This window comes from Ascidiella aspersa, chromosome 5, assembly GCF_963924565.1.
Source record: "Ascidiella aspersa chromosome 5, kaAscAspe10.2, whole genome shotgun sequence".
Classification (NCBI taxonomy): Eukaryota; Metazoa; Chordata; class Ascidiacea; order Phlebobranchia; family Ascidiidae; genus Ascidiella; species Ascidiella aspersa.
The window spans coordinates 197254-208602 of NC_139451.1; the positions used below are offsets into that span (position 1 = coordinate 197254).

General features: G+C 33.0%; 1 protein-coding gene across 1 annotated transcript; it reads left to right on the forward strand.

Moving 5' to 3' along the window:
• Window positions 1–7085: 7085 nt before the first annotated feature.
• LOC146141376 (myc box-dependent-interacting protein 1-like) lies at window positions 7086–10800 on the forward strand. Its single transcript, XM_083390271.1, has 5 exons — window positions 7086–7134; window positions 7460–7554; window positions 7862–7942; window positions 8107–8228; window positions 10645–10800. Exons 1-5 carry the CDS (start codon window positions 7107–7109, stop codon window positions 10658–10660), a joined length of 342 nt encoding a protein of 113 aa, XP_083246397.1. The 5' UTR covers window positions 7086–7106; the 3' UTR covers window positions 10661–10800.
• The last annotated feature ends 549 nt before the right edge of the window (window positions 10801–11349 follow it).

Genomic DNA, 11349 nt, shown 5'->3' on the forward strand with positions numbered 1-11349 from the left:
TTAAACGTCTTAAAAAACACTGCCTACAAATAATATAAGACATTTACATTCAAACTTATTGTTACCAAAAACTCCAGTAATTGCTTATAATTTTCTTATGCAAACAGTTCAATAAATACAGAAAAGTAAAATTCTTATCGCTGGGAACATCGCAAGTCCAATAAACTTTTCCATGAGCATCAACGACCGGGTTAAACTTTTAAAAATTAACCTTTAAGTTAAACAATAAATCTCATAACTATTTACCACTGCAGCAATAGCGTCTTTGATTGTTTGCCGGTAAACGATTTTTTAAAACGGGACAAAGAGTCTTTATTACGATCTTACCACGGACAAAGAATCTTTAATACGAGCTTCGAACGTGACTTCGATTAAACTTATTATTTGTGTAGTGTTGAATGTATTTGCGCCTTGGTGTTTGAGAAAATAACTGGCGCTAAGTAATATTTCGCTTAGTAGTGGTGCTTAACACAAGTTGAAATTTCCTGGCAATAGCCACTCGCCAGTTGGGATTTGCACTCGCATTGGCGAGCGGGCGAGTGCTTAGGTCCAACCCTGTTGAAGGAGGACTCATTGCTCATACAACCTACAAGGCCCACAGTGTTAACCTGTGTATATTGTAATCAAAAATATATTCTAACAAATGTTAACATTCTTAACAACTGCTATTTCAAGCAATTTGGAAACTGTAGTACATGTCCAGCTTGTTGGAATCCAAGGTTCAATATTCTACTTTAAACATCCCTAGTCTTATACTTGAGTTTTTTAATTTTTAGTGGATTTGAATTTTTATAATAGAACATTTGCAATAAACCCAATTGTTTGTTCCGTTTTATAAGTAAGTCATGATTATTTGAAAGCGGAAACTTTGTCAGATTAACTAGCATTTTATAGTTATCTTACCAACTATACTTTACACATTTAAAAAAGAGAAATTTTAATCGGAATAAAACTTTTGACTTTTTGAGAAAATAATGTTTTTAAGTGTTCCTGTTTGATTTAAATTTTATGCTTTTTTCCTACAGTAGTATTTGTAATGAACCATATGGATTTGTTTTTACTTGTACGAGTCATTCTCTGCGTTCGTCATATGTTATCGTGTTTTGTGTTTTGCAGATGCTGCGTTCGCTCGGGCGCGGCGATGAAACCAAGGATGAAATCATCGACAATTACGTTCACCTTGTTACTAAGCAACAGGTAAATCTTGATTAAATAACAACAACGAGTCACTTCCTGCACTTTTGTCTCCTAAATGTTTAAAACCAGATTTATAGCGAATTGGTAATTTATTTATAGCGAATTTGGTAATTAATTTTTGAAAAGTTGCACTTCAGCTACATACATGATTATGTTCTTGGTAAACTTACATTTTGCTTAACCTAATATTGTTTTTTCACTAACACTTGAAATATGCCGAAAGGAAGTTCCTATAGGGATTCTGTTGTTTCCATTCAATCAGAAAAAGAAAGCGAATAAATATCTGCAATTATTTTTACATTTGATTCTTTGTAAATGTCCATATTTGTCTGATTCTAAATAGGATAATCAGGTGTCACTTTAAAACAACAAATTGTATTAAATCCTCGACAAGCTTTTGCACAAGCTGCTTTATCAGGTCAAAGTAGAAACTTTTTTAGAGTCTAGATTTCAGTGTTTTGGTAAAGAATTGATTATGTTTGAAGTGTTTTGTCAACAGTTAAGCTTTCTTTACATAATTAGCCACAAATTCATTTCAATGAAACCTAATGTATTGTATGAAATGTATTGTTCCAAAGACTAGTGTCAACAGTTTAAATTATTTGTTATTTCACCGCCACACAGTGAATATTAACAAAGATTATTGAAAGCATTCATTATAAAACTGTTTCGATCCTGTTGGTTTTTTGAAAATCTTAAGACCTCATCACAGTTAAACAAGTATATAAAATTTAAAGAATAATTACAGTAATTTCAGAGAAATAGGTGTTATCTGGCTTATAATTTATTAGTCGGATGATGCATTTAAACAGCACTTCTTCACCGATGCTCCATAGAATGATGCCAGGTCTGCAGTCAAAAACAAATCTAATTTATAAAACTTACCGTATATTTTTTATCATGTTTTTATTTATTTTGGCCTCAATTGATCTAACAGTCAGATATGCAAAAATGAATCCCTTGTAAACAAAATTACAAGCAGTTTAAGACTCCCTTGAGTAAAAATGTTTCAAAAAATCTTCAATATAAGTTTTAACACTTTAACTGTATTCTTAGAATATTAGTGTTTCTTAATTTTTTTCACAGCGTCCCAAACACTGAGCTATACCAGCAAAGCTTTGCCGACCTAATTCTACCCGCTGAACATTTTTAAGGGAAAAACATAATAAATTAGGGTTAACAAGTTAGATGTCTTTGTATTGCTTCCTCAATTCACTCATAATTTCCCCAATTTTTTTAAATTTTGTTGAAATCTTGCTTGAAGCAACCTCAATAAATCTAAGCATGTGAATTACTTTGGTCTTTACCCGACCAGATCAAATGGCGACAAAGTTTTAGTTCCCTACCTATGGGTTGAAAAATCACTTTTCTAAATATTTACTTGATTTTTCAGGTTCAGTTGACAAAGTTCCAGCAAGATATGAAAAGATACCTTCAATCCATAATCGGTAAAGTTCATATTTTTTAAATTTCTACTGATTTGTTTCTCGTTTTGATTTTTTTTAACAAAATATTTTGAGAATTATAGTTGTTACATTTTCTTTTTTCGCTTTTTAAAGCTAAATATTTAAACTGTTGATTTTAAAAACATATGCAAAGCCTAAATTGTTTCTCAAAATTGACAAAAATATATATTCCGTCGCATAACAACAAGCATCATCAGTTTCTGTAAAAAATATATTGTCTGAAAAAAAAAATTAAGTTGTTTGCATGAGATTCTTTAAAACCAAAAGTACTTTAGCTTTTTCAGGTTGCTTACTTTTTTTTTTTAATTTTAGCAATGTAGTCGGCAACCAATGATTTCTATGCATCGCTGGGAGAGGTTTACGAAGACGGTTGGATGGGAAAAGATATGGTCGCAACACTCTCAAAAGTAAGTGTTAATTGAATTAAAGTTGTGAGTAGAATGAAATACTGATCAGATGCCAGCTTGTGCCACAATCCACTTAACCTGGGCAAACCTTTTTCAAAACATTTTGAAATTTCCTGGCAATAGCCACTCGCCAGTCGGGATTTGCACTCGCATTGGCGAGCGGGCGAGTGCTTAGGTCCAACCCTGTTGAAGGAGGACTCATTGCTCATACAACCCACAAGGCCCACAGTGTTAACCTGTGTATATTGTAATCAAAAATATATTCTAACAAATGTTAACATTCTTAACAACTGCTATTTCAAGCAATTTGGAAACTGCAGTACATGTCCAGCTTGTTGGAATCCAACGTTCAATATTCTACTTTAAACATCCCTAGTCTTATACTTGAGTTTTTTAATTTTTAGTGGATTTGAATTTTTATAATAGAACATTTGCAATAAACCCAATTGTTTGTTCCGTTTTATAAGTAAGTCATGATTATTTGAAAGCGGAAACTTTGTCAGATTAACTAGCATTCTATAGTTATCTTACCAACTATACTTTACACATTTAAAAAAGAGAAATTTTAATCGGAATAAAACTTTTGACTTTTTGAGAAAATAATGTTTTTAAGTGTTCCTGTTTGATTTAAATTTTATGCTTTTTTCCTACAGTAGTATTTGTAATGAACCATATGGATTTGTTTTCACTTGTATGGGTCATTCTCTGCGTTTGTCATATGTTATCGTGTTTTGTGTTTTGCAGATGCTGCGTTCGCTCGGGCGCGGCGATGAAACCAAGGATGAAATCATCGACAATTACGTTCACCTTGTTACTAAGCAACAGGTAAATCTTGATTAAATAACAACAACGAGTCACTTCCTGCACTTTTGTCTCCTAAATGTTTAAAACCAGATTTATAGCGAATTGGTAATTTATTTATAGCGAATTTGGTAATTAATTTTTGAAAAGTTGCACTTCAGCTACATACATGATTATGTTCTTGGTAAACTTACATTTTGCTTAACCTAATATTGTTTTTTCACTAACACTTGAAATATGCCGAAAGGAAGTTCCTATAGGGATTCTGTTGTTTCCATTCAATCAGAAAAAGAAAGCGAATAAATATCTGCAATTATTTTTACATTTGATTCTTTGTAAATATTTGTCTGATTCTAAATAGGATAATCAGGTGTCAATTTAAAACAACAAATTGTATTAAATCCTCGACAAGCTTTTGCACAAGCTGCTTTATCAGGTCAAAGTAGAAACTTTTAGCAAATGAATTTAGACAAATTTAAGCGCACAGCAATAGTATTTTTTTTTTAGATAGTAATAAACGTATTGTCATTTATCCAGTGTTAATAGCGCTTTCCTTAAAACTATCTTTGGTAAATAATTTATAATTTTATTAAACTGTCATGTAGCATATCATGATAAGTTAAGATTACCAGATTATAAATGATTTGTTAATATTATTTTTGCCACAAGTATTTGGTTGTCTTTGAATTTTGTCAGTCAGCTTAAATTATCATTTCTTTCCAAATTTTCAACTATATTTGCTGTTGTGTTAAACTCAGCATCTAAACTCTTTTGTTTTAGAATTCTATTCAAAAACTATTGAGCGATCCAATTTAGGTTTTTCAAAAAACTAACATTTTTTCTTTGAAAAGTTCTGAATTTATGTCGCATTTGAAATGTTTGGACCAAGATTGGCAATTTTTAGGTCTAACATTTCAGCTTCATGGCCAAAAACTTTTTTCAAACGAGAAACTCAGAATGCTTTTGGACAATAGACATTTTAGGTGAAAATAAAAACTAGAGTTTAGAAATCACTGTCACAACAGTCATTTCACAAATTAAAATTTAAATAGTGGCAAATGGCCTTAATCGTTAAATTAGCAAACATGAATTGAGTTTCAAGTTACAAGCTTTTGAAAAGTATTTGAATTTTGATTTCTTACTAAGATTGGCACAGCAGCAAATCACTCTTATTCCTCAAAATACTTAATTTGAGTTACTTATGTTGTAAGGTATGAGTAGTGATACTTGGTGGAGATATGTGCTTGCAAATGCTTGCATTTCCCTGCGGTGGCCTACTTCCAGCCGCTGCTGCATTTCGATTAATGATTATCTCAAGATATCTCCACTTTACAAACACATTCCAAAGCATTACATCATAGTGTTGTTATTCCATGAAACATGTTTGCTAATAACTAGATAGCTATAGTTTTTATTGCGATCAATTGGATCAGTTTGTAGTTAATTCTAATGTTATTTAGGGATTCCTTGTATGTTTAAATTCTAGTTCTAATGTAATTTCCATTTTGACCCAAACTACTTAAAATGTACAATGGCCTTTTTAAGTTTCTCATTTAAAACAAATATCTGAACTGCAATTGAAAATACAGCCTAAAAATTGCCAATCTTGGTTTACGAATTTTGTCATTCACATTTCTCAGGGAACAAATTGCAATTCCTTGTTAATTGATTTAGTTGATTTCTAGTTTTGAGAATTCTAATCTAATTTTAGAAATACGTCAAAAAAGTTTAGTTGTCCAAATCTGATGTTTGGCTAAATGTGACTAAATTGTTTGGAGTGAGTTTAATTTTGAAACAGTTCTTAATCAAATTACAAAAGATAGTAGTTTCAATTACAACTTAAAAGTCAGTGGATAGTTTGAAATCTGTTTTATATAATTTGTTGAAAAACATAAGAATTTAAAATGAGTGTTCTTGCTTTCAAAAATTCAAACTTTATGTAATGCAAAATAAAACTTAATCAAAAGGTTAATAAACTCAAATACATATTCAACGAGCTTAATTGAATAAATATGTCAACACTCAACATATCTGAAGGACACCAAGGCAACATTTATAATTTTAATAAACACTAAAATATAAAACTAAAAACCAGCAAAGGCATTAATAAATAACCCACACCTTGTTATGACATTATCTTTGCTGAATTATGCTAGTGCTATTACAGTGGATTCAACAGTTTGATATATATTAGTTAAATTGTTGTCTTTGTTTTTGTAAATTAAATGCTTCTAGCTGTATTGCATTAATGCTTGTTTATTAATGTTAATGCTTTTAGAGTCTAGATTTCAGTGTTTTGATAAAGAATTGATTATGTTTGAAGTGTTTTGTCAACAGTTAAGCTTTCTTTACATAATTAGCCACAAATTCATTTCAATGAAACCTAATGTATTGTATGAAATGTATTCTTTCAAAGGCTAGTGTTAACAGTTTGAATTATTTGTTATTTCACCGCCACACAGTGAATATTAACAAAGATTATTGAAAGCATTCATTATAAAACTGTTTCAATCCTGTTGGTTTTTTGAAAATCTTCACAGTTAAACAAGTATATAAAATTTAAAGAATAACTACAGTAATTTCGAATACATAGGTGTTATCTGGCTTATAATTTATTAGTCGGATGATGCATTTAAACAGCACTTCTTCACCGATGCTTCATAGAATGATGCCAGGTCTGCAGTCAAAAACAAAAACAAATCTAATTTATAAAACTTACCGTATATTTTTTATCATGTTTTTATTTTCTATTTTGGCCTCAATTGATCTAACAGTACTCAGATATGCAAAAATGAATCCCTTGTAAAAAAATTACAAGCAGTTTAAGACACTTGAGTAAAAATGTTTTAACACTTTAACTGTATTCTTAAAATATTAGTGTTTCTTAACTTTTTTCACAGCGTCCCAAACACTGAGCTATACCAGCAAAGCTTTGCCGACCTAATTCTACCCGATGAACATTTTTAAGGGAAAAAACATAACAAATTAGTATTAACAAGTTAGATGTCTTTGTATTGCTTCCTCAATTCACTCATGATTTCCCCAAATTTTTTAATTTTGTAGAAATCTTGCTTGAAGCAACCTCAATAAATCTAAGCATGTGAATTACTTTAGTCTTTACCCGACCAGATCAAATGGCGACAAAGTTTTAGTTCGCTGCCCATGGGTTGAGAAATCACTTTTTCTAAATATTTACTTTATTTTTCAGGTTCAGTTTACAAAGTTCCAGAAAGATATGAAAAGATACCTTCAATCCATAATCGGTAAAGTTCAAATTTTTTAAATTTCTACTGATTCATTAGTTTTGATTTTTTTAACAAGATATTTTGAGAATTAAAGTTGTTACATTTTCTTTTTTTGCTTTATAAAGCTAAATATTTAAACTGTTGATTTAAAAAACATATACAAAGCCTAAATTATTTCTTAAAATTCACAAAAATAAATATTCCGTCGCATAACAACAAGCATTATCAGTTTCTGTAAAAATATATTGTCTGAAAAAAAAAATTAAATTGTTTGCATGAGATTCTTTAAAACCAAAAGTACTTTAGCTTTTTCAGGTTGCTTACTTTTTTTTTTTAATTTTAGCAATGCAGTCGGCAGCCAATGATTTCTATGCATCGCTGGGAGAGGTTTACGAAGACGGTTGGATGGGAAAAGATTTGGTCGCAACACTCTCAAAAGTAAATATTTATTGAAATTAAAGTTGAAATACTGAAAACAAAGCTAGCTTGTGCCACAATCCACTTAACCTGGGCGAACTTTTTTCATTTTTCCTAAAATTCACAAATATATTTTAAAAACTTTTTTTACCATTTCTTGTTTCAAGCTTCTTAAAGTAATATAATGCAATGAAGTATAACTACAGAAGTTTGGATCATACAGAACCGCGATAACTTTGATCAAAAACGCTTCATGTAAAATAACAGCTTTGATCACATAATATCCAACATCATACTCCCAACCCAATTTAACTTTTATTTTTTACAGACGACGAATCTTCTGCACAGTGACCTTCATGCCCGACTGAACACAGAGGTTATATCTGTCCTACAAGATCATCTCACTCAGGTTCGAATAAATTGAGCGTTTCAGAAACGACGTTTTACAAAACTTTTATCAAATGGCCGAATAAGAATTGGGATCGCATTTGAGATACAAAATTTTGTGGTAATATAAAAGTTGAAGGCCCCTGCAATAAACTGAATAGTTGTTTTCAAAGTTTATTTTTTTAGTGCAATGAGATGAAGGTCAAAGTGAACAAGCGAGGTCGGAAGTTGGTGGATTTTGACGCGGCACGACGAAATCTCGCAAGTTTACAGGGAACAAAAAAATGGAGGAATCAAAATTATCTAGGGTGAGATTTCTATGTGACAACGACCACTAGTTGTCACATTATATGGGCCGACAATTTTTTAGGCATATTTTGTTAATATTTGTTATACAAGAATGAATTTTAAGCCCATGCATAAATAGGGAGCATTATTTTTGTTACTTTAAAATGCTACCTACTTCTGTTTGGGCTTTGGTATTCTTACTATGTCTAACTACAACCTCCAGCCATTGTCTTAAGTTTTATTCGAAACGTTCAAAATTCTACCTTTCTTCGACATTCTACGTCCAACTAGAACCTCCAACTATTATTTTAAAATTTTGTTCGAAACTTCTGTATGGACTTTGATATGTCTATTAAATCTAACTTCAACTTCAAACCATTACCTTAAAGATTCTTTGGAATTTTCAAAATGCAACCTACTTTTATTTTCCGTCTATCTACAACCTTAAGACATTATGCACCAAAGATTAAATGTTTGTTTAACAAGTATAACACATAAAGAGCCAGTACACTGAAAGCCATTGCAGACTCTTCACCGAATCTGTCGATCAATGATGCAAGCAGGGCAGACTAGAAAAACAACAGTGAGGTTCGAACTAACGACCTCCGGTCATACCGGGACCGTCGCTCTACCAAAAGAGCTATGCAGGCTCAGAGGGGAACGAGTCGAGAAACAACCATATCACCGTTGTCTGCTGCATCCTGTTTGTAAAGCTAGTCTGTGGTGAGGTTCGAACTCACGACCTCCGGTCAAGCCGGGACCGTCGCTCTACCAACTGAGCTATGCAGGCTCAGAGGGGAACGAGTCGAGAAACAACCATAGCACCGTTGCCTGCTGCATCCTGTTTGTAAAACTAACCTGTGGTGAGGATGGAACTCACGACCTCGGTCAAGCCGGGACCGTCGCTCTACCAACTGAGCTATGCAGGCTCAGAGAGGAGCGAGTCGAAAAACAACCATACGCCAATGCTTGCTCAATCTGTTGGTACAAGCAACTTCAATTGAAGGGGATCCACAGTACCATATCATTTATTCGATGAAACATATGTGTGTACATCTGTTTCATTGAACATATAGAGCCATTTTGACAATAGATTTAATTTCACATATATTTACTGTGTACTTAAAAAAAGTTGTTTTTGAAGGCGTTGCATTTAAATATTAGGTTGTACTGAGTTGGTCTTAACTTATGGCCTACTTATGTATAGGGATGTTCAAAGTAGAATATCGAATCCTTGGATTCGAATCCAGATGAGATTCGAATCCAATTCTGCCATTTATTTCGGGTAATTGGAACCGATATAATTTAATGTTTTACCGCCGATTGTTGCGCCTAATTGCACAAACGCGTGTGGTAATTTGGCCTGTCGCTGCGGCGACCAATTTATGGTGCTTGCTTTAAATGTAACCTCGTAGTGCAGTGTCAGCGTTTTTTCGGGCGACCAATTACCGCGTCTCGCTATAACGTTCGTCTAATAATTAAGTGTCAATCAAGCGTTATTGGGCGAGCGACTAGCGTGTAATGTCTGGTGTGGAGTTCGCAATTTCCCTAAATGCGTTAAGTTGCAAAAGTAACATAGCGTTGCAAAACGTGCTGGCCGTCCACAAAATGCGCTATGGGGTTACTTAAGGTCAACTTTAGGCCAATATTCAGGGAAGTTATGCAGTTATGCACAACGTAATTGTCAAGAATTCGTTATGTCAATAATAACTTTGTATTCTTTGCAGTACATCATTTGACTGCATAACAGATCATGTTAGTCAAAAAAGAAGCAATAAGACTTAACAATGCTTTCAAAATCAGGACCGAATTGCTTAAGACTTCTGTGTGCAGTGTTGCATTTGCTCACTATTGGCAAAAATATAAGTTTTGGACACAACCTGGACAGTTGACATATTCCAGTTTACAGAACGGCTTCAGATGACAGTTGTTAAGAATGTTAAACATATGAGAGAGTTTTTTTATTATAATGTACACATGTTAGAAAATTGTTTGGGCGATTTATTGCTGTGATTGTGGGCCCTGTAGGGTAGATTAAGATTAATCCCTTCCCCAAACAAAATCGAGGTTAAATAATTTAATAAAAATATACTAGGATTCGCTATTCTAGATTCGAAACCTATTATTCTAGAATACCTTGGGATTCTACTTTGAACATCCCTACTTATGTATTTGCAGCACAGAACTAGCAGTTTGCCTTTGTAAGTAGGCCTTTTAAAGTTTATTTCTACATTTGTTTTATAAAATGCCAACAATCAACAAACGTTCAGCAACTATGCGTATTTTTACATATTTGAACAAAATGGAGATCTCAAAACTTTTGAGTGGTCGTCAAAATAAAACTATTAAAAATATAGATTTTGAATAAACTTGTATTCCGCATATACTTTATGTTTTATTGCGGATTATCTTTTGAACATGATATTCACGTGATAGGCCCAGGATCACGTGACAGAGGCCCATGATACTTATGAGACGCTGAACTCACAACTTCACGAAGAACTTCCCGACCTTTTCGACTCACGGGTCGTCCTGTGCGCCGACATTGTTACGAACATCGCAACTGCTGAGAAAGCTTTCTACAACGAACTTTCCGAGGTGAACTTTAAATTATTTTTCGATTGTCACCTAATGTAAGTTGTGAAAAGTAACATCACTCATTACATATGTACATTATTTAGCTCCGTATACATTACATTTAATGGATGTTATTATGCAAAGTGCCTCTTCTTACCTATTGTTCAATTTTCATTCTCTAACCATGCATCAATAGGTTTTGGTTTGCAATATGTTTGCTCTAATATAAGGTCAGTTACAAAACAGTTGTTATTATTATGGAAACTCTTGATAAACTGTGGGGGGCAGATGTGACTGGTTGGGTCTCAACTCACCTACGGACCCAGTTTAACAACACTTCTTTAATTTACCCCCGATGTAAATACAACAACATCAGATGGGCTAGATTACAATTGTTGTACACAGATGTGACGGGTTGGAATTCTTCTTTCAGTTGAAAACACGTTCATCAGCTTTTAAATTTTCATCTTGTGTTTTGCAGGAGAACAGAGTGCGTTTAGGCTTCTGAAGTTCGACTGATCTTGGATTGCTTCGAGCGACCAACAATCGTCCCTCCGTGATGCG